Genomic DNA, 24,787 nt, shown 5'->3' with positions numbered 1-24,787 from the left:
TTGATCAGAAGACTTACTGGAAATAATAAAGCCTCCAATTAGAGAAGGTTAACATTCAAATATTTATATTTGGAAATTTGGTATAGGCTGTTCATGAAGACGAAGATGAAAATATTGAGATTTGTTCAACAATAGTTCAGAATATTTTGGGAAATGAACATCAGCATCTTTATGCCAAGATTCTTCATTTAGTCATGGCAGATGGAGCCTATCAAGAAGGTAAGATTTCCTCACATCGTTATATTTTATAATATCTAGTACTTTTAAGCAATTAACTGTATAAGGATACAGTTATTGGATTCTGGGATAAACTTTTATTGGCTTGTTTTTTAAGTCAATAATTTAATTTGCAAGTAACATTTGAATTGAGATTTTTAAAAAGCCTCCTTTTTGGACAGCTCTAGAAATTAGCATACTTTCTTATCAAGGAGGTGGAATTAAATTTTTAGACACATATATAAAATTTCTTCTAAATAGTACCAAATGTAATGTCTTCTGTTGACAGTAAGTGCAGTTCATCTATCATGATTTGAGTGTAAACCATTTTTATATTTCAAAAATATTTACTTATAGAATCACTCAGAATGTGTTGACTTTATTAAAAGTTATTAAAGAATATTTTTTGTCATTCACTTGGTCATGGCAGAACACTAAACATTGAATCTAGAGACCAGAGTTATAGTCCCGATTCTATGACAAGCTGGTCATGTAACAGGAAGTGATTTATTTTGTCTCACGTTTGTTTCATTTGCTCTCAGACGGAGTGTGACCTCCCGTGTCATGCACTGTGGTGGCTTTTCAGAGTGTTTATGGAGGCTCCTGGGTGCCTGGCACTCCATTTTTGTGGCCAGTGAAGGGCATGACATGTTGCGTACCGTGTCCTTAGGAAAAAGACATAGGAAAGAAGGTGTAAAGCCATACATAAAATGCTCATCCTGAAATGTTTTCAGTGCAGTAGGGGCTAGAGAAGGGAGGTTGGGTTGGGAGAAATGAAAAGAGACGTAGAGGATGTGACTTGTGGGGAAAAGAAAAAAACAGCAATTACTGTGTTAGGACAGACTGGCCATACTAGGAGCTTCCTGTGGAAAATTAGTCTTTGTGATGAGACACTGTGACATGTTTAAGACACATGGATGAAACCAGTGAAGGATTTAGAAGTGAAAGGACAGTGTAGTGGAAGAAGCACTTCATGGTGAGAAGTCTGGCCATGGTGCCATGTGTTGCAGCCGTAGCGAGATGGGAAGGAGCACTTGATGGAAACGGTAGAGGCATTTGGGCATGAGGAGGTGAGAACCTGGACTGCATGTTCAGAGGAGTGCTCAGATGACCTATTTCAGAGGCAGGATTTTATTAAAATATGTGGTATATGGACTCATGAAAAATTAAGTTTGCTAAAATCAGAATTCAAGAGTATTTTATTTTGGGAGAGACTTTATGTAGACTTATTTACATTGACTGTAAGCTCAGCAAAAAATCTTTCTTGAATTGCTTTAATGGAGGTAAAAGTCTTGTTAAAATTCTAATAGTTATTGTTAAATCAAAACTAGAAAATCTTTCAGGTACAGTAAGTACTCTTACAGCTTTAAAACCTACTGCATTTTCATTACTTTTCTTCATAAGCCCACAGAGTAACTGCCAGGCCATTAGCGGCAAGGAACCAATTGAATGTAAACCAACTTCCTTTATAATAGTTCGTGCTGCCTGTGTGCCTGATTATGTAGTAGTTAAGAATTATCACAGATAGACAGGCACAAACAGAATCATGTTTCATACTCACAGTGGTTGCTATGGAACCTGTCAATAGAAATTTAAGGGATCTCTTCTTTATTAAAAAAAAGAAGTCAGTGGGCAATAATACCACTTTGGGGAAAAAATACAAGAACGTACTTATCCAAATAAATGTTTACTGTCTTCAAAGAAGAGATACAGACTTATTCTAATGAAAATACTCCATTACACAAAATGTCTTGAAACTTCTCTTTCATAAATTCCCTGACATCTTATATACCATATTCTTTTGATTGTCTTTCTTGATACATATCCATTCTGAGAGCTTTCAATTTTTTTGAGAAAAGCTTAAAGTTACTTGCAATCAAGTTTAGTAAATAAAGTAGGTAATCAAGATAAATAATATGTGATCTTTTTGTTTTAAGTATCTTACCATGCAGTAATGAGCCTAATTTTTACAGTGAGTTTATAAACTGATTCTGAATATTTTGAACGTGAAAGTGAAAGTAGCTCAGTCGTGTCCAACTCTTTGCGACCCCATGTACTATACAGTGGGTAGCCTTTCCCTTCTCCAGGGAATCTTCCTAACCCAGGTTTCCTGCGTTGCGGGCAGATTCTTTACCAGCTGAGCCACAAGGGAAGCCCATTTTGGACAAGAATTCATTTCTAAAAATATTTGTCAAAATTAATACTGTTACTTTAAAGGTATGATTTGTAGACAGAAGTTGAGGATTTAAAATGTTGATGCTTAATTTGGCCCTAGACATTTTCATAAGATTTATTTATATTCCATCTTGCTCAGCCAAAAAAGATGACTACATTATATATAGTACAGTCTGTGTACATACATATATACACACATATATATATATACATACATACATAGAGAAGATGAAATTAAGTTAAAAACAAGTGTTTGGAAAAGTCAACATATTAGGCAAATGAGTGCAAGCAATATAATATTAAGCCAAGTAGAAACACAAGCTCATAGTCAAAGAATCTCTACAATTTGGGAAAATAATAATCAGCACCAGTTTGGTGCTGATCTTGGTAGCAAAGCAGGAAACCTAATTAATTAGCCTAATTAATTACTTGAGACAAAATGTGTAAGTTACTCAGAGGACAGCATTTCCTGGAATTGAAACAAGGAAAAATGTCCAGTGATTCTTGAAAAGAACAAACTATGATAGTGTTCCTCCAACTGAAGTAACAAGTGAATTCCTCTAAAAAGGAAAATACTTTTTCAGACTCCAAGAATCTAAGTCCATAGACCTCAGTGAAAAACGCATCTTAGTCTTTGAAAATGTCTGTCCATTGTGAATTACTGTTATGGAACATGTGGTTTTTTTCTATATATAAATAATTATTTTTATCGAAATGAAAATATAAACATTATCTGACACTTGTATATTCTTGACTTATTTGAGATCGTGAACTCCATTTTATGAAACAGTCCTATAATAGACTGAAAGCACGCTGAGTAACTTTTACAATATTTGGATCTCAGGGGGCCCTTTCCATATGGCATGTGGAAGTTAATGGCATGAGGCCATAAAAATGATCACATTTGAGTGAATCTGTGGAGAGTATCAAACTAGCTCTGTTCATATTCAGACTCTTCATCCTTCAGGTTAAATTAAACAGTCTGTTTAATTTATTCCTTAGTGTTTCTTAGGCTAATGAAAAATTGGAGATAACCACAAAGTCTTTAAACACAAATGGTTAATTTAAATACACTATATCCAAAAAATACTACACAGCCATTGAAACTGTCGTGAAACTTACCCATAATTTATTCTTTTTCAATGCTCTATTGTAAAATTTTTATGATACAAAAACGTTGAAACAGTTTTACAGTTACCTCACATATGTCCACCACCTAGATTCTGCCATTAGCATTTTATAATCTTCCTTTAGCACTTATTTATCCATCTTTTCATCCATTATGTGTTTTAAAGGCAAAAAGTTGTGTCTCACAACTGCATTGTTGTAATTTTTTAAAGCATATTTGTGTATGCAGAGTAAAGCAGTTTGGAAAGTTTTATATAAAATTATTAGCCTTGGTTGTCTTTGGCTTATAGGTGATTTTTGCTTCCCACTTAATTATTGTATTGTTTGCATGATTTATAAGGAGTGTGTGATATTATAATAAAAACTCCATACATTAAGGCTCTTTTTCTTTAGCGTGACCAAAAAATGACTTTTTTACCAAGTAAATACACAGAGCTTGATTTTCAGCGAGTGAGTTAATTTTTTTTTCCTTTTTCTACAGATAATGATGAATAATCTTCAGAACTTTCATTAACCATCAACTGAATGAAAGCAGTTAAATTTTGATTCATCAGAATAACAAGCTTCAGTGGGAAAGGTAGCAGTGTTTACAAATGAAATATTACATTTCAGATGGGCATGCTGACTATATGAAAATGATGGAGAAACATGCCATTTTTCAATTAAGATTCTAGTTTTATATCTATTTTGTTTGTTGAGTTATAGTTACTTCTTACAGAATATGTAAGTCATCCAACCAAAGTTTTAAGACACAGTGATTCTGACTTGACTCAGTGGCTTTGAAGAAGATGAATCATGTAGCAGGGTAACTTTGACTTTCAGCAGATGTCTTTGAGTTGGAAGAATTACTTCTGTTTTGAAAAAGCTACCAACAGTTTTTCATTTATGCATTTAAACATGACTCTTTTTTTCTGTCTACTTGTCATATCCAGCAATTCTGGGTTAAATAACCTTTTCAAGGGCTATATTTAAATCTTTATTTTTCAAAGATGAACCTTCCAACCTTAAAATATATTTTCTCAATCCTTTCTCAACCAGTGTGTCTCCTGAACTAGCTCAACCAAAACAGGGTACCGAAAGAGTCTTAGAAATCATTGAAAGATTTGATTATGAAAGAATAGCTAACATGTATTTCCTGATAATTACCAAGTTGGTTCATTAGTTCCATTTTTACTTGAGGACCAGAACCAGGAAGTTTACCTTTAAACTTAGTCTGTGGACTTGAGCACTGACCTAGCATATAGCATAAAGTTGCCCTTTTTGTTTTCAACTTTCTCTCATGCATGTGCTTTTTAATTGAAATGCAAAAGGAGAAAGGAATCATTTTTATTTTGACACTGTGACAGTTTTGGTAACTAGTATTCCAAAGTGGGGAAATGTTCACCTCTTTTAATTACATTATGAGGAGATTTAGTTAGATCATTAAGACAGTGGTCACACAGCTTCAGTGGCAGTATGCCAGGTAATACATCATTAGAGATGTCTGAAGTTCAGATGCTTTTTGTAATAAAAGCAGAATATTGGAAACCCTGAGAACAAAACAGTCTGATTGATATAATACATAATTTGAACCATAAAATCTTATCTTGCAGCACTATCAGTACTCTGCTGAATTTATTATGTATATTATTTCTAACATCCAGAACTAAATATTTGATTTTTATATGTTGTTTATTTTATGATGTTACTATTAAATTTTTATTATCGACCTGAAATACACTATTGGTTAGCTTTTACTTATTAGCACTATATTCAATAGGGTGCTTTTACAAAGAACTTACAATACTCTTGATCATTTTACCTGATGATTTCCTTTTTTTTTTCAATAGAATATCTGAATTCTATACTTTAATTCTCTACAATCACGAATGATGAGAATGATTTGTGTGTGAGTAGTTTTAAATTCTTAACCTCAAAAAGCAAGTGGTAGTATAACACAATAGAAAGAGTTGTTTAGTCATGTTTCAAAAGATGTCATCTATGGGAATAATGAATAAGATATGTGGCATCTTCAGTCAATTGGTAGTGAGTGGATATAGGCTGTTATTACAGAAATGTCTATACCAGTGGGAAAGAGGGTTTTTATTGTTAAGTATGGTCTGCTGTAGGTGTTATAGAAGTGTTGAAGCATCTGTAGATTCATAGAATGATAGAGCAAGCAGTAGCTGTCAGAATAATTTATTGTTACCTACATTTCACATCCAAGGGCACTGCATTGTCACATGAATAAATTCACTTATATAGATGGCTACAGTCAGATCATTTCCTGTCTTTACCCTGTGCTGTTAGTTACACATTCTTTTAAAATTTATCTCCTCTAAAGAGTGAAAAGAAATAGATTCAATAGGAAGCGGTATACTTAGCATCAATACATAAAAGAACTCTGGAAATGTCCTGTTTCTGGGAATACCACACTATTCTAATTTACCTCTCTGTTTAAAAAAATCGCATGCATCTCAGTTCAGTTCAGTTGCTCAGTCGTGTCCAACTCTTTGTGACCACATGAACTGCAGCATGCCAGGCCTCCCTGTCCATCACCAACTCCCAGAGTTCACCCAAACTCATGTCCATCGAGTTGGTGATACCATCCAGCCATCTCATCCTCTGTCATCACCTTCTCCTGCCCCCAATCCCTCTCAGCATCAGAGTCTTTTCCAATGAGTCAACTCTTCGCATGAGGTGGCCAAAGTACTGGAGTTTCAGCTTTAGCATCATTCCTTCCAAAGAACACCCAGGACTGATCTCCTTCAGAATGGACTGGTTGGATCTCCTTGCAGTTCAAGGGACTCTCAAGAGTCTTCTCCAACACCACAGTTCAAAAGCATCAATTCTTTGATGCTCAGCTTTCTTCACAGTCCAAGTCTCACATCCATACATGACCACTGGAAAAACCATAGCCTGGACTAGACGGACCTTTGTTGGCAAAGCAATGTCTCTGCTTTTTAATATGCTATCTAGGTTGGTCATAACTTTTCTTCCAAGGAGTAAGCGTCTTTTAATTTCATGGCTGCAGTCACCATCTGCAGTGATTTTGGAGCCCCCCAAAAATAGTCTGACACTGTTTCCACTGTTTCCCCATCTCACACACTAGCAAAGTAATGCTCAAAATTCTCCAAGCCAGGCTTTAACAGTATGTGAGCCAAGAACTTCCAGATGTTCAAGCTGGATTTAGAAAAGGCAGAGGAACCAGATATCAAAATGCCAACATCCATTGGATCACAGAAAAAGCAAGAGAATGCCAGAAAAACATCTGCTTCATTGACTATGCTAAAGCCTTTGACTTATGGATCACAACAAACTGGAAAGTTTTTAAAGAGATAGGAATTCAGACTACCTTACCTGCCTCCTGCGAAGCCTGTATTCAGGTCAAGAAGCAATGGTTAGAACCAGACGTGGAACAACGGACTGGTTCCAGATTAGGAGAGGAGTACGTCAAGGCTGTATATTGTCACCTGGCTTATTTAACTTAAATGCAGAATACCTCATGCAGAATGCCAGGGTGGATGAAGCAGAAGCTGGAATCAAGAATGCCAGGAAAAATAATAACCTCAGATATGCAGATGACACTACCTTTATGGCATAAAGTGAAGAACCTCTTAAGGAAAGTAAAAGAGGAAAGTGAAGAAGTTGGCTTAAAATTCAACATTCAGAAAACGAAGATCATAGCATCCAGTCCCATCACTTCATGGCAAATAGATGGGAAAACAATGGAAACAGTGATAAACTTTATTTTCTTGGGCTTCACAATCACTGCAGACGGTGACTGCGGCCATGAAATGAAACGATGCTTGCTCCTTGGAAGAAAAGCTATGACCAACCTAGACAGCAAAGGTCTGTATAGTCAAAACCATGGTTTTTCCAGTAGTCCTGTATAGATGTGAGAGTTGTACCATAAATAAAACTGAGTGCTGAAGAACTGATGCTTTTGAACTGTGTGTTGGAAAAGACTCTTGAGAGTCCCTTGGACTGCAAGAAGATCCAAATAGTCCGTCCTAAAGGAAATAAGTCCTGAATGTTGGAAGGGCTGATCGTGAAGCTGAAGCTGCAGTACTTTGCCTTCTTCCAATGGGAAGAACTGACTCATTGGAAAAGACCCTGATGCTGGGAAAGATTGAAGGCAGGAGGAGACGGGGATGACAGAGGATGAGATGGTTGGATGGCATCTACTTAATGAACGTGAGTTTGAGCAAACTCCGGGAGTTGGTGATGGACAAGGAAGCCTTGCATGCTGCAGTCCATGGGGTTGCAAAGAGACACAGCTGAGCAACTATACTGATTAAAAAAAACTTTTAAATGCTAAATAAAGTTGGCTTTTTATCCATAAACTAGCATGTACTCTACCCTTTATAACTTTATTGATGGATCTTTCAAGACTGCTTATGTATGTGTGTGTTTCATATACACTTGAAACCAGGTGAGGTAAGATGATGAATTGAAAGGCCAGTGCTTTGGAGAAAGCCTCAACCCCAGAGATGAGCACAATGTTTAAGAGAAAGTGGGCACTGGAGTATATGTCCAATGCCTAACTCTTGGGTAGATCAGACTCATAGATTAAAGGGGCAAAAGTTAGGCCAAGTATCCGTCATGTTGGAGGATCCTGTAGGAAATTCCATGTCAAGGTGAGGCTCCAGAAAGCTCAAGGAGACCCCCAAACTCAGGGACTGTCAGAAGAGAAAAGGACCAGAGATCCTGGAGAAAAGGACCAGAGATCCTTAAAGTTATAGCCACAGACTAGCCCTCGATTGCTTTTCTATCTTGAGCACCAAAATTTGGGTGGATTGGGGAATTTAGACTCAAACATAGTTTGAGGTGGTTCCCAACTGGTAGCGGTCCATGAACCTAGCAGAAGCCATTCCAGTGGCTCTCTGAAGGAAGGCATACTTACTTTGTGTCTTGTAAAACAAATAAAAATGTAAGAGCGGTGAATACAGAGTTAAGGATATGATGGTAAAGAAATTAAGGCAATGTAAGTGGGAAATTACAGGAACAGGATATGCACAGACTATATTTGGAATTATCAGAGATGTGTTGTAAAACAACTATACTTACTGTGTTTAAAAACTGATGTAGATTTGAAGAACCAAATAGAATTCATTTAAATGAAAAATCCAATAATCAAAGTTTTGAAAGTGAGTAAACATGCTTAGCAGCACAGTATACATGACAGGAAAGGGAATTAACAAACTGGAAGCAATTACCCATAATAAAGCACACATAGAAAAAGACAGAATGTATACGAGAGAAGGCAAGAAATTCAGTGAGAATGTTTAATGTATGTTTGATTAGAGTCCTAGAAAAAACAAAGGGGTAAAGTTATTCATAGAGAGAAAGGCTGAGCATTTTTGGAAAACTCTGATCCACAGATTGCAGATGAATAGTGAATTTCAAGGAGGATAGAGTAAGAGATGCATGCCTGGTGTCTTCAAAGTAAACGTGTAAAATAGAAGACAAGAAGAATCAAAAGAAGTTGAAAATAAAAAGACATACTACACTTCAAAGGAATGTTAAAGACTGACTCTTGGCTTTTCAACAGTAGCAGTGAAACTGAAATGGTACCTTCAGTGGGTTAAAAGAAAATAATTGTCATTCCAAATTATGTAAATAATAAGGATGTCTGATGAATGGATAAAAATTAATTTTGACTCCACTGCTGGCCATAAGTAAAAGACAGGAGATTTACCTTGCCACCTTTAATAACTTAAACACTGGACAAAAGATATGAAGCAGTGTTTCTCAGACAGTGGGTAACAGACAACAAAAGGAAATAAATGATTAAACCCTGTGATTGCCCAAGGTTACTGTATAAAAATAGGATGGAGATCATACAAATAACTCATTAAAGGGGACTCATAAAAATAACTCTGGAATCTCCCTAAAGTGAAAGTGTAGAAGTTAGAATTTAGAGAGGAAGCAGCCAGAATTTGCAATACAGAGTTTCAGAATGAAGAGAGTCACACAGAGAAGCAGTAAAATCCCCCAATATTTGGAAAGTAAATATATTTGTTTTTTAAAATTGAAATATTGTTGATTTACAATATTGTGTTTCTGGTGTACAGCAAGCTGTGTCAGATATAAATCATGGGATGGAAATGATATTTCTTGCAAATGGAAATGACATGAAAGTGAGGGTAGCAATAATCATGTCAGACAAAGCAGAATTTAAAGGTCATAAAGATAAAGGACACTATATAATCCTAAACTAATCAATATAAGAAGAAGATATTACATTATTTAACATACATGCCCCCTCCCATAGGAGAGCCTAAGTACATAAAACCAGTATCAAGGGACTTAAAGGGAAAAATTGACAAGACTACAATAACAGTAGGTGATGTTAACACTCCACTGACATTCAACAGACAGAACTTCCAGGCAGAAAATAAAACAACAGAGATTCTAAATGAAACAACAGCACAGTTAGACTTTAAAGGAGATTACATCCCCGAGCAACAGAACCCATGTTTTTTCAAGTGCACATGGAACAGTTGTCTAGGATAAACAACATGCCAGGGCATAAAAGAAGCCTGAACAAATGAAAGAGGATAGAAGTCATTTCAGTAAGCTTTTCTGAACACAACAGCACAAAAACAGAAATCACAGAAAGAGAAACAAGAAAAAAATGATTACATGAAGAATAACCAGCATGTTAATAAGAAACCCAGTGGTTGAATAGTGAAGTTGGGAAACTAAATAACGCCTTGAGACGGTGATAGCCATATAAATATATTTGGGATGAAACAAAAGTGGTCTTAAGAGGGAAGTTCATAGCAATAGAGGCCTTCATCAACAAGTAAGAAAAATCCCAAGTAAGCAACCTAACCTACCACCTAAAAGAATTAGAAAAAGAATAACAAAACCTAAAATCATCAGAAGGAAGGAAATAATAAAGATCAGAGAGTAAATAAATAATACAAAACAAATAATAGAAGAATTCAATAAAACCAAGAGCTGGTTTCTTTTTTTTTTTTTTTGAAAGAATAAAATTAACAAACCTCTGGCCAGACTCACCAAGGATAAGAGAGGACCCAAAAAAGAAATGAAAGAGAAGAAGTAGTAACTGATACCACAGAGACACAAAACATCATGAGGGACTGCTTGTAAGCAGTTACATGCCAAAAAGTTGACCTAGAAGTGGACTAATTTCTAGAAAAAAACAACCAACCAACAACAAATCAAGAAAAAAGAGAGCAGAAGAGAGCGATCACTAGGAGTAAAACTGAATTCATCACTTTAAAAGCTGCCAGCAAACAAGTTGAGAACCATGCGGTGTCACAGAGAATTGTAGCAAACATCTAAAGGAAATCTAATTATTTTGAATTATTCCAAAAAGTTGAAGAGGACAGAATGCTCCCAAATTAATTTACAAAGCTACCATTATCCTGATACTAAAACCGACAAAGACACTGCAAGAAAACTATAGTCCAACAGAGAACTAATATCTAGAGTATATAAAGAACTCTCAAAACTCAACAGTAAAATCAGTCTATTTGGAAGTAGGTAGAAGACATGATAGATATTTCACCGGAGAGAATATACAAATATCAAATATATACATGAAAAGGGGCTTAAAATCCTTAGCTGTTGGAAATGCAAATTGACAATGAGATGTCACCACACAGCTATCAGAAGCAATGAGATAAGTAGAGACACCAGCAAATGCTGATGAGGGTGCACAGAAACCAGATTGTAGATACCCTGTTGAAGGGAATGTAAATTTGGCAGTTTCTTATGAAGCTACATCTACCTACTATGCAACTGACCCAGATATATCAGGCATTTATGTAAGGAACCATTAAGACGTACATTTTCTCAAAAACATGTACAGAACTGCTCATAGCAGATTTATTTGCTATAGCCAAAATCTGTAAACAACCCAGAGTTTCTTCAGCAGGTGAGTGTTTAAATAAAACTGGTACATCTACCTCATGGGACTACTACTCAGCAATGATAGGAACACTATTGATATACGGAACAACTTGGATGACTCTTCAGAGAATTATGTCAATTTTTTTAAAAAGCCAATTTCAAAATGTTAGTTACTATATGATTCCATTTGCATAGTATTTCCAAAGGAACAGAAACTTAGAGAAGAGCATCCGTGTTTGGCAGGGAGTAGGAATGAGTATGTTTACAAAAAGGCAAGTTGGTGGATGCTGGTGGTGATGGGACTGTTCTTTATTTTGACTCTGGTGATGAATACATGAACATATATGTGATGAAATTGGAGAACTAGGTACACAGATAGACACAGTTGGTAGATGAGAAATTTGGGGAAATTTGAAAAAGAGATGGATTATGTCAATGCCAGTATTCCTGGTCGTGATATCGATTGTACCATAGTTTTACAAAATGCTAACATTTGGTGTAACTGAATAAAATGTATCTAGGATCTCTATTTCTTTAAACTGCATGTAAACTATAGTTACTTCAGAGATTTCAATTAGAACATAGTCATTGGGCTTCCCTGGTGGTCCAGTGGTCGGATGTCCACCTGCCAGTGCAGGAGACATGGGTTCAATCCCTGGTCTTGGAAGACGGGCACCTGGAACTGTGCGCCACAGCTCCTGAGCCCACACTCCAGAGCCTGCAAGCCACAGCTGCCGAGGCCCATGGACACTAGAGCCTGTGCTCCACGAGAGGAGGCGCTGCGACTGGAACCCGCATGCCGCAGCTAGAGAGCAGGCCCCACGGGCTGCAACTTGAGATAGCCTGTGTGCAGCAACAAAGAGCACCACAGCCAAAAATTAAATAAACAAGACTTTACAAAAAGAAAATAGTTATTATGACTCTGTTACATGTATTCAAAAGTAGATCTGGAAGAAATAAAAGACCCAATGAAAACCTTAAAGATGAAACCTACCACTTGTCACATGAAAAATACCCTGAAGAGAATAAATGGCAGGTTAGACATTGCAAAGGAAGGAAAACATGGCAGTAGAAACTAGATTTCTAGTAATAAAACCAAGAAAATAATAGTAGTAATGGTAAGAGCAGCAGGGAGCTTTGGAACAAATCCAAGTGGCCTAACTATGTCTAATTGGAATCTCTGAAGAAGAGAAAAGGAGATACTAAAAAACATTAGAAGAAAGGCTGAAAATTTTTCCAAGTTTGATTAAAACTGTAGAGAGAGAGATTCAAAAAAACTCAACAAACCTCATGCAGAAAAACTATGAAGAAAACACACCATGGAACACATAAAGACACAAAATTTTAAAAGTACATTGAATGGTTATCTGAATAGTCTCAGAAAAAGTATTTGAGAAAATGCACCACCTATTCTTAATAAGAAATCTAAGCATCTAGAAATACAAGGGAATTTTCTTAATTCGATAAAGGAAATCTATGAAAAAGGCCACAGCTAACATGATATGTGATGAAAATTGTAATGTTTGTTTCCATTTGACATTGTGCTGCAAGTTTCAGTTAGTACAATAAGACACTAGAGAAAAGAGAAATAATCCAGATTGCAAGGAAGAAATATAACTATTTTTTTAACAAGTAGCAAGATTCTCCATGTAGACAACATGATTGGATCTACAAAGTAGTTGCTAGAACTAATACATGAATTTGGAAAGAATGCAGGATCTGAGCTCAATAAACCAAAATTGACTGGTTTCCAATATGCTAGCAACAGTTAGAAATTGAATTTTTAAATTGCCCATTTGAATTGCATACATTATTTTAAATACTTTAGAGATACATCTGACAAAGTATGTGAACAACTCTATACTCTGAGAAGTACAAAATATCACAGGGAAATTTTAAAAGACATAAATAAATGGAGAGATAAACCGGATGCCAGCTATTCTCGTTTCTCTTCAGAATTTTACTGGGTGGGGGGTCTTGGTGCAATAATATAAGAAAATTGGAAGTTTTGAAAAGAAGGAAAATCATTTTTCACAGATAGAACCCTTATGTGCATAGGAAACCCCCCACAACTGAAATTTTTAGAATAAATGATCTTAGGCTCCTAGATTAAAAAAAAAAGTAAATTATATTTCTGTGTATCATCAAGAAAAATATAGAAAATAAAAGGTTCTATTTATAATAGCATTAAAAATATTAAGCAACAAAAGATATGCAATCCTCCAAGGGGGAAATTGTAAAATATTATCAAGAGTCAGAAAAATGAAAGTAATAGAGTACCACATTCATGAATTAGAAGACTCAAGAGGATAAAAATGTCAGTTCCTACCTAACTGATATATCTACCAATTTAGTGCAATCACAATCTAAATCTGAATTTGATAAGGTCATTGTTGAACTTATATAAAAATAGAAAAGGCCGGATATAGTGAAGAGACTTTTAGAAATTAAAAAGAGAGGCTAGTTGTTCCAGATGTCAAGATTTATTATAAAATTATAGTGATTAAAATATGAGGTTATGGCGCAGAGAAAAATCAGTAGGCCAGTGGAACAGGATAGATATCCCAGAAACAGATTCATCTATATATGGATATTTGAAATTCATAGAAGTGTCACTTCTGGGTTGTAGAGAAGAGTCTCTTAAATAATTGGTGCTGGGACAGCGTATCTAATACATCAAAGAAGAGAGGAAGGAGCAAAAGGGAGGGAGGGAAGGAAATAAGGAAGAGCGAGATGGAGGGAGGAAGGACATTGGAGCCTGATTTACTCCATTCAAAGATCAATTCCAGGCAAAATATTAACATGAAAAAAAGTTTTCAGAAGCAGACTCACGGTAGGGAAGAATTGTTAAGCAACTCTTAAAGTGCTCATTATAAAGGAAAGATTGATAAATTCAAGTACATCAAAGTTAAGATTTTTCCATTACTCAAGTCCTCTTCACAGCAATCATAAGAAAAAGAAATGAAAGGTCTCCAGATTGAAAGGGAAGAGGTAAGCAGTCATTATATGCAGAAGACATGATGTTGTATGTAGAAAACCCTAAAAACTCCACAAAAAACTAATAGGACTGATAAATGAATTCAGCAGGGTAGCAGACAGCAAGATAGCAAGATATGATTAACATGCAGAAATTGGTTGCATTTCTTTAACAATGAGCTATCAGAAAGTTTAAAAAAAAATCCTTTTAAAATCACATTTAAAAAGTTAATACTTAAGAATAAGCAAGACCAAGGAGGTAAAAGGCATATGCTCAGAACTATAAAACAATGGTAAAGGACTGAAGATGATTCAAAGAAATGGAAAGATAGCGCATACTCTTGGATTGGAAGAATTAATATTGTTAAAGTGGCAAGACTAACCACAACAATTTACAAATTTAATGTGATTCCTGTCAAATTATCTATGACATATTCCACAGAACTAGAACAAATAAGACTCAAAATGGCTTAAAGACTTATAAGACATGATACCATAAAACTCCTAGAACAGAACATAGGCAAAACACTCTGGCATAAATTGCACCAGTGTTTTCTTAGGTCAGTCTCCCAAGGCAATAGAAATAAAAGCAAAAGTAAATGGGACCTAATCAAATTTACAAGCTTTTGCACAGCAAAGGAAACCATAAACAAAATGAAAAGACAGTCTACAAAATGGGACAAAATATTTGCAAACATTGCAACCACAAGGGCTTAATTTGTAAAACATACAAACAGCTCATGCACTCAATAACAACAACAGAAACAACCCAATGAAAAAATGAACAGAAGACCTAAGTAGACACTTCTCCAAAGAACACAAGACAGATGGCCAAGAAGCACACGAAAAGACACTTATCATCATTAATTATCAGAGAAAGGGAAATAAAAACTGCAATGCGATAACACCTCAGACCAGTGAGAATGGCTATCAAAAAGTCTACAAATAATACGTGTTCGTGAGGGTGTGGAAAAAAAGGAAGCCTCCTACACTGCTAGTGGGAATGTAAATTGGTACAATCAAGAGGGAGAACAGTATGGAGGTTTCTCAAAAAGCAAAAAATAGAGCTACCACATGATCCTGCAATCCCACTCCTGGGCATATATCCAGGCAGATCTGTAATTCAAGAAGATACAGGTCAGCTCAATGTTCATAGCAGCACTATTCACAATACCCAAGACATGGGAAAACTTAAATGTCCATCAACATATGAATGGATAAAGAAGATGCAGTGTGTACGTTTATGTGTTTGTGTGTGTATCAGTTCATTTCAGTTCAGTTGCTCAGTCGTGTCTGACTCTATGCGACCCCATGGACTGCAGCACGCCAGGCCTCCCTGTCCACCACCAACTCCTGGAGTTTACCCAAACTCATGTCCATCGAGTTGGTGATGCCATCCAACCATCTCATCCTCTGCTGTCCCCTTCTCCTCCCACCTTCAATCTTTCCCAACATCAGGATCTTTTCAAACGAGTCAGTTCTTCACATCAGGTGGCCAAGGTATTGGAGTTCCAGCTTCAGCATCTGTCCTTCCAATGAACATTCAGGACTGATTTCCTTTAGGATGGACTGGTTGGATCTCCTTGCAGTCCAAGGGACTCTCAAGAGTCTTCTCCAACACCACAGTTCAAAAACATCAATTCTTTGGCACTCAGCTTTCTTTATAGTCCAACCCTGACATCCATACATGACTACTGGAAAAATCATACCTTCGACTAGATGGACATTTGTTGGCAAAGTAATGTCTCAGCTTTTTAATATACTGTCTAGGTTGGTCATAGCTTTTCTTCCAAGGAGCAAGTGTGTTTTAATTTCATGGCTGCAGTCACCATCTGCAGTGATTTTGGAGCCCAAGAAAATCAAGTCTGTCACTGTTTTCATTGTTTCCCCATCTATTTGCCATGAAGTGGTGGGACCGGATGCCATGATCTTAGTTTTCTGAATGTTGAGTTTTAAGCATGCTTTTTCACTCTCCTCTTTCACATTCATCAAGAGGCTCTTTAGTTCTTTACTTTCTGCCATAAGGGTGGTGTCATCTGCATATCTGAGGTTATTGATATTTCTCCTGGCAATCTTGATTCCAGTTTGTGCTTCCTCCAGCCCAGCATTTCTCATGATGTACTCTGCATATAAGTTAATTAAGCAGGGTGACAATATACAGCCTTGATGTACTCCTTTCCCTCTTTGGAACCAGTCTGTTGTTCCATGTCCAGTTCTAACTGTTGCTTCCTGACCTGCATACAGATGTCTCAGGAGGCAGGTCAGGTGGTCTGGTATTCCTATCTCTTGAAGAATTTTCCATAGTTTGTTGTGATCCATGTAGTCAAAGGGTTTGGCGTAGTCAGTAAACCAGAATTAGATGTTTTTCTGGAACCCAATTGCTTTTTCAATGATCCAATGGATGTTGACAATTTGATCTCTGATTCCTCTGCCTTTTCTAAATCCAGCTTGAACATCTGGAAGTTCACGTATTCTTAAAGCCTGGCTTGGAGAATTTTGAGTATTACTTTACTAGCATGTGAGATGAGTGCAACTGTGCAGTAGTTTGAATATTCTTTGGCATTGCCTTTCTTTGGGATTGGAATGAAAACTGACATTTTCCAGTCCTGTGGCCACTGCTGAGTTATCCAAATTTGCTGGCATATTGAGTGCAGCACTTTCACAGCATCATCTTTTAGGATTTGAAATAGCTCAACTGGAATTCCATCATCACCTCCACTAGCTTTGTTCATAATGATGCTTCCTAAGGCCCCGCCTGACTTTGCATTCCAGGATGTCTGACTCCAGGTGAGTGATCACACCATCATGGTTATGTTATCCAGGTCATTAAGATCTTTATCTGGGTCACCCTGGACCCTGGGCAATGTAGTCCCGGAAGGCGCACGCTGCAGTGAGCAGGGGAAAACCCAGTGGTGCATACACTGCGAGCACACCCCACACACGCCTGTGGTATTTCTTTGCGGTGTCCCTCCCTCCCCACAACACAACTGAACAAGTGAGCCTAAATAAATGGCAACGTTCGCCTCTTGTGTCAGGGTGGGAATTAGACACCGAAGAAGAGACTTGCAAATAGAGGAAGCCAAAATAAAGAAGACAGAACTGCTCTGGATGTGATGGGTGCAACAGGTTAAAACTCTGCAGTAAACACTGACTGAGCATTGGAGGGGTCCTATCGAGAACGAGCACAAGCTGGAACAAGGGACTCTCTGAAACTAACTGACCCCATATCACCCACAGCAGCTCCAGAGAAATTCCTAGATATATTTTGACTATTATCACTTTTAAAGTGTTTTGAATTTAAGTTTTTTATTACACCTTTAATTTTCATTTTTATAACCTACTGTTCTAAAATTAAAAGTCACTTACTCCTTGGAAGGAAAGTTATGACCAACCTAGAAAGCATATTCAAAAGCAGAGACATTACTTTGCTGACTAAGGTCCATCTAGTCAAGGCTATGGGTTTTCCTGTGGTCATGTGTGGATGTGAGAGTTGGACTGTGAAGAAGGCTGAGCGCTGAAGAATTGATGCTTTTGAACTGTGGTGTTGGAGAAGACTCTTGAGAGTCCCTTGGACTGCAAGGAGATCCAACCAGTCCATTCTGAAGGAGATCAGCCCTGGGATTTCTTTGGAAGGAATGATGCTGAAGCTGAAACTCCAGTATTTTGGCCACCTCATGAGAAGAGTTGACTCATTGGAAAAGACTCTGATGCTGGGAGGGATTGGGGGCAGGAGGAGAAAGAGATGACCGAGGATGAGATGGCTGGATGGCATCATGGACTCGATGGACAGGAGTCTGAGTGAGCTCCGGGAGATGGTGATGAACAGGGACGCCTGGTGTGCTGTGATTCAGGGGGTCACAAAGAGTCGGACATGACTGAGCGACTGAACTGAACTGAACCTACTGTTATGAGACAAATTCCACCACGGATAGTTTGTTGTTTTGAATCAAGTATTTCACCCGGGGTTCTTTAACCTACACCAGCATTTCCAGTTATTTTCCAAATTTGGTTTCTGATAATCTAGTGAAAGATGACTGTGTGCTCAGTAAGAGCAGGAACCTTGTCTTATCCAACTTTCATCTTGGGGCCTATTTAGGTTCTGACAGGAGTAAACAGGAGAATGTTGGATTCCACCAAAAAAAGATATCCCTCGTCCAAGGGCAAAGGAGAAGCCCCAGCAAGCTGGTAGGAGGGCAAAAGCATGTTTAGAATCAAACCCCATACCCGCCAGAGACACTTAGAGGGCTCAGACAAAACCTTGTGTGCACCAGGACCCAGAAACCCACAGAGACTGAGCCCGAACTGTGTCTGAGTATCTCCGGTGGAAGTCCGGGTCAGTAGCAGCCTGCTGCAGGGGCTCTGGGTGCAGCAGACCTGGGTGTGGCGTAAGCCCCTTGGAGGAGGTCACCATTAACCCCACCATAGAGCCGCCAGAACTTACACAGGACTGGAAACAGACTCTTGGGTCCAGGAGGTGCAAATTATTATATTTAAGATCCCTAAAAAAGGAGATCATATTGTATAGCACAAGGAAGTATATTTGATATCCTGTAATAAACCATAATAGAAAAGAAAAGCAATAGATTTCCATTCCACAAGAGACACCAGAATGGAAAAGAGAAGCCACAAAGTAAAAATTTTGACGAGTATTTAGAATATATAAAAAGCCTTCATGATCAATAGAGTTGACAAGATGATTGATCTCATTGATACGTAAGGAAATGCAACTTAACCACAACACAAAGCCATTATACCTTCATTAGATTAGCGAGAATTAGATGAATCCAATACTTGGTAATTGTGTGGAGCAAAGTGCACTTACTTACACGTTGTGATGGGAGTATTAATTGGTACACCTATTTTGGAAACAGTTTGATACTGTCTTGTAGAAGGTTGAAGATACACAGATCTGATGGTTAGTATTCCAGTCCTGGGTGTATAACCAGCAGAAACGTGTGCACGTGTTCATGAGGATTCATGCCGAAAATGCTCAATGCAACATCGTTTTTAGCAGCTCCAACCTGGAAGAATCCCAAATGTCCATCAACATTTTTAAAAAAGGTATAGCTAAGCTGTACTATGTTTGTATGAAGAAATATTCTACCACATTCAAAAACATGAGTGAACCTTAAAAAGTTTTGAGTGAATTAATCAAGATAACAAAGAACATATCCAACAAGATTCCGCTTACTCAAAACTTCAAAGCAATAGGCTTAGGGAAACAATCATAGAGGGTAAAATTATAGAAAAGAACAAGGAAGTGAATTATCACAAAAGGGAGAAAGGGTTGTAGTTAGGAGACACAGGACCAACCATTCTAGACAAGTGACCTGGGATATATATTTATTTCCATGATTGTAACATGCCAAAATACAAAATGAGTGCCTGTAAATGTGTATTCAATTTTCTTGCTGGGCATGTAGTAAGAAGACCCAATTCCCAGGCTTGGTTAGCTGCCTGATTAACTCGGTTGACCTAAGGCTGTTATTTACCTGCCAATTGACCTGAGGTCTCCCTGAGGAGACCAATGCTCCAGATCCCGAGCTCTCAACTGCAAAGTGAAGAAAAGGTTTCATCAAAGGAGAAATTCTCGGCAGGAATGTTTCATAAACTGTAGCTCACTGAAAATGTTAGCAAATTCATCCCTCTTTCAAAATTGTTAAAAATTTGCTAAAGACCTTTGTCTTGTTCTTGTTTGAATTTGTTTTCAACATGTAAAACTGAAATTTTGAGGGTATAGTGAAACACAGTACTCTTAGCCAGGAACCATGAGCAATGATGTCTCTAAAAATGTTCTACTAAGAGTTGGTGTCCCACACTGAGACAGACTCCTTGGAGCATTAACTGCACTTTCATAATTATTTACTGAGTTGTAAGAACAGAAGAATTCCATCTCTGGGAGGGAGTTATAGGTTCTATTAACATAGTGTGTGTATGTGCACTTAGTCATTCAGTCGTGTCTGACTCTCTGTGACCCCATGTACTGTAGCCCACCAGACTCCTCTGTCCATGGGGATTCTTCAGGCAAGAACACTGAAGTGGGTTGCCATGCCCTCCTCCAGGGGATCTTCCCAACCCAGGGATAAAACCCAGGTCTCCCCCATTGTAGGTGGATTCTTTACCATCTGAGCCAGCAGAGAAGCTCAAGAACACTGGAGTGGCTAGCCTATCTCTTCTCCAGGGGACCTTCCTGACTGGAAGATCCTGATTCCCACCAGGAATCGTACCAGGGTCTCCTGCATTGCAGGGAGATTCTTTACCAGCTGAGCTACCAGGGAAGCCCTATTAACATTATAAATAGGTTCAAAATCGGGAAAACGAATACAAGTCTATATATTGTCACACTGCTTATTTTACTTATATGCAGAGTATATCATGTGAAATACCAGAATGGATGAATCACAAGGTGGAATCAAGACTGCAGGGAGAAATATCAACAACCTCAGATATGCAGATATCTCTAATGGCAGAAAGTAAAGAGGAATTATTTAATTTATATGCAGAGTACATCATGAGAAACGCTGGGCTGGAAAAAGCACAAGCTGGAATCAAGATTGCTGGGAGAAATCTCAATAACCTCAGATATGCAGATGACACCACCCTTATGGCAGAAAGTGAAGAGGAACTAAAAAGCTTCTTGACGAAAGTGAAAGAGGAGAGTGAGAAAGTTGGCTTAAAGCTCAACATTCAGAAAACGAAGATCATGGCATCTGGTCCCATCACTTCATGGGAAATAGATGGGGAAACAGTGGAAACAGTGTCAGACTTTATTTTGGGGGCTCCAAAATCACTGCAGATGGTGATTGCAGCCATGAAATTAAAAGACGCTTACTCCTTGGCAGGAAAGTTATGACCAACCTAGACAGCATATTAAAAAGCAGAGATATTACTTTGCCAACAAAGATTCGTCTAGTCAAGGCTATGGTTTTTCCTGTGGTCATGTATGGATGTGAGAGTTTGACTGTGAAGAAAGTTGAGCACCAAAGAATTGATGGTATTGAATGATGGTGTTGGAGAAGACTCTTGAGAGTCCCTTAGACTGCAAGAAGATCGAACCAGTCCATCCTAAAGGAGATCAGTCCTGGGTGTTCATTGGAAGGACTGATGCTGAAGCTTAAACTCCAATACTTTGGCCACCTCATGCGAAGAGTTGACTCATTGAAAAAGACTCTGATGCTGGGAGGGATTGGGGGCAGGAGGAGAAGGGGACGACAGAAGATGAGATGGCTGGATGGCATCACCAACTCTATGGACATGAGTCTGAGTGAACTCCAGGAGTTGGTGATGGACAGGGAGGCCTGGCGTGCTGTGATTCATGGGGTCACAAAGAGTCGGACACGACTGAGTGACTGAGCTGAACTGAAAGAGGAATTAAAATGCTGCTTGATAAAGGTGAAAGGGGAGAGTGAAAAAGCTGGCTTCAAACTCAAATTCTAAAAACTAAGATCATGGCATCTGGCCCCATCATTGTGTGGCAAACAGAAGGGGAAAAGTAGAAGCAGTGACAGATCTTATGTCCTTGGGCTCCAAAATCACTGTGGACAGTGACTGAAGCCTCAGTAAGACACTTTCTCCTTGGAAGCTAAGACAAACCTAGACAGCCTATGAAAAAGCAGAGACATCACTTTGTTATGATGTATGTATACCAAGTGTGTATGGTCAAAGCTACAGTTTTTCCAATAGTCAAATACAGATGTGATAGCTGGACCATAAAGAAGGCTGAGCACTGAAGAATTGATGCTTTTGAACTGTGGTGTTGGAGAATTCTCTTGAGAGTCCCTTGGACTACAAGGAGATGAAACCAGTCAATCCTAAAGGAAATCAATCCTGAATATTCACTGGAAGGACTGATGCTGAAGCTGAAGCTCCAATACTTAGCCACCTAATGGGAAGAGCCTACTTATTGGAAAAGACCATGATGCTGCGAAAGATTGAGGGCAGGAGGAGAAAAGGGCAGCAGAGGATGAGATGGTTGGAAGACATCACTGACTCAGTGAACATGAATTTGAGCAAACTCAGGGAGATAATGAAGGATAGGGAAGCCTGCCTGCTGCAGTCCATGGGGTCACAAAGAGTCAGACAGATTTAGTGACTCAACAACAACAATTTACAAGGCAAAAATAAAGGCGATGCAAGACACAGTTTTTAAAAACTTGTATCTAATATTTATCAAGATTTGAAAATGTGCATTTATTGTTAAAAACACTAAGTTATAATTATTTAATTATACTTAAATCAGTGTCCCCAATGATTAGAAAGGAAATCAAGCATAAGAAGACTGTGTTTTATGATAATTATAGCAATTTTGTAAATTATTCAACAGAAAACATTCTAGAGAATTAATATGAAAATGTTGGTTCTCTGTGCTACTCAGCAGAGTCAGGACTCAACAAGATTACAGGCATGTCCATTATTTCTTTGCAAAGCATAAATGCCAAACTGTCTTAATTATCATAGCTTTAGAATGTATCATGAGCATCTGTTCAAGTCATGATGGAATAACAAGGAACAGATTTACCCTCTGTAAATTTCAGGGCTCTCCAGAGAATCAGAAGAGATAGGAAGCATGTTTATTATAAGAAATTGGCTCACATGATTATGAGGGCAGGAAATACAAAATCTGCAGTGTGGCCCAGGCTCAAGCTTCAGGCAAGGCAGTGGTGCAGGTCTTGTTCTAAGGCCATTAGCCTGGAGACTGGGGAGAGTCGACGGTGCAAAGACTGGTAGGCAGACACCCAGAAAAGCTGGTGATGCAGGCAGAATCTCAAGTCTGTCTGCTGGGGGAGTTTTCTCATGGTTGGCGGGGCCAGTCTCTGTTCTCCTCAGGCCTCCAGCCCATTGGATGAGGCCCAGCACGTTTATGGAGGGCACTATGCTACACTCAGTGTCCACCGGTTTTAACCTTAATCTCACACAGAAGCACTTTTCAAGTAAATACATTAAATTAACCTTCACACCCTCCTTCCTTAAATGACTTCAAAAGCAGACAAAGTACAGTGTTCAGACACTGACCCCAAAACCCTAGAGAACTATGATCTGAGCGAAAAGCAGCAGAGAAAGTGAGCCTTGTGGTCACCCAGCTTACTGCCTGGGAAAAGCTGTGAGGATACAGAGAGGGAGTCAGACAGACTGTGTTCGTCTCCCTTGGATGAGGAGACAGAGTGGAGAATTTGAGGACACCAAGGTGGCTGAAACTTGCAGAATAAAGCCATGGGTGGGAAAGAGCTGCATGCGAGGAGTTGAAATGAATGGAAGTCTTCCCTCAAGTCCCCACCTTAGTCCTGATTTGTGTGTGTCTGCGTGTGTGCATGAGTGTGTGTAGACGCCAGGGAAGGTACTACTGGAATGGAACAGGTGGAACAATCTGTGGAGCAAAGAGATGGCCAGGAAGCATTTGTGTCCCCACTTTCTGGAGTGGAAAAACCTGGCAGTACATGGGGCATTGGGTAGACGACTCAGAAAAATATCACCTCAGTTGTTCAGTTGCTAAGTCACGTCCAGCTCTTTGTGATCTCATGGACTGCAGCAGGTCAGGCTCCCTTGTCCTGCACTGTCTCCCAGAATTTGCTCAAACTCACGTCCATTGAGTCAGTGATGCTATACAACCATCTCATCCTCTGCCTCCCCCTTCTCCTGCCCTCAACCTTTGCCAGCATCAGGGTCTTTTCCAGTGAGTCGGCTCTTCGCATCAGGTGGCCAAAGTGTTGGAACTTCAGCTTCTGCATCAGTCATTCCAATGAGTATTCAGGGTTGATTTCCTGTAGGATTGACTGGTTTAATCCAAGGGACTCTCAAGAGTCTTCTCCAGCACCACAGTTTGAAAGCATCAATTCTTCGGCATTCACCCGTCTTTATGGTACAACTCTAACAACCATACACCACCTCAGTAGCAGTGCAGAATTCTTCCTAGACCCAAAACTGTTCTGACCCTAACTGGATCAACTTGAAGGTAAGCCTCAAAAGGATCAAACTGTCTGCAGGAGTGAGAGCTTAGAGCCTTCTCAGGTCTTTCCTGAGATTGTTCACAGCCCTGTGGCAGGCACACAGCCCAGGAATGTGTCAGAGCATTCGGAGTTCCTGTGGACTGTCACTCCACAGATATTCCTTTTAAGTTTCCAGTTGTGTGCTAGATCGCTTTTGTCGTGTCCGACTCTTTGCGACCCATGGACTGTAGCCCACCAGGCTCCTCTGCCCACGGCATCCTCCAGGGGATCTTCCCAACCCAGGGCTTGAACCTGTGTCTTCTGTCTCATACATTGGCAGGCAGGTTCTGCACTGCTAGTGCCACCTTTTTCCCCAGCTATTGGCCACTGCCTGAGGCAGACACGATTTTCAACAAGTGCCTCTGGTTCTTTTCCACAGATGGCTTTTGGAGAAAAGACCTTTGCACTTAGTGAGCTCTAAGTCAGGTTGAATAGAACAGCCC

The 24,787-nt window shown here is 38.7% G+C and overlaps 1 protein-coding gene across 7 annotated transcripts in view; it reads left to right on the top strand.

The window, feature by feature from the left end:
- NEK1 (NIMA related kinase 1) overlaps positions 1-5,031 on the top strand; it is a 128,293-nt gene extending 123,262 nt beyond the window's left edge. For all 7 annotated transcript variants that reach the window (XM_040227648.1, XM_040227670.1, XM_040227460.1 and 4 more), the window contains 2 exons: positions 87-219; positions 4,001-5,031. In XM_040227648.1, the coding sequence (XP_040083582.1) occupies positions 87-219; positions 4,001-4,014 (147 nt within the window). In that variant the 3' untranslated portion in view covers positions 4,015-5,031. The remainder of the gene's footprint in view (positions 1-86; positions 220-4,000) is intronic.
- Positions 5,032-24,787: the final 19,756 nt, after the last annotated feature.

The sequence above is a fragment of the Oryx dammah genome, unplaced genomic scaffold (genome assembly GCF_014754425.2).
Source record: "Oryx dammah isolate SB20612 unplaced genomic scaffold, SCBI_Odam_1.1 HiC_scaffold_1, whole genome shotgun sequence".
Lineage (NCBI taxonomy): Eukaryota > Metazoa > Chordata > Mammalia > Artiodactyla > Bovidae > Oryx > Oryx dammah.
The sequence above is the reverse complement of the archived record's forward strand: the minus strand, read 5'-3'. Positions and strand labels throughout refer to the sequence as shown.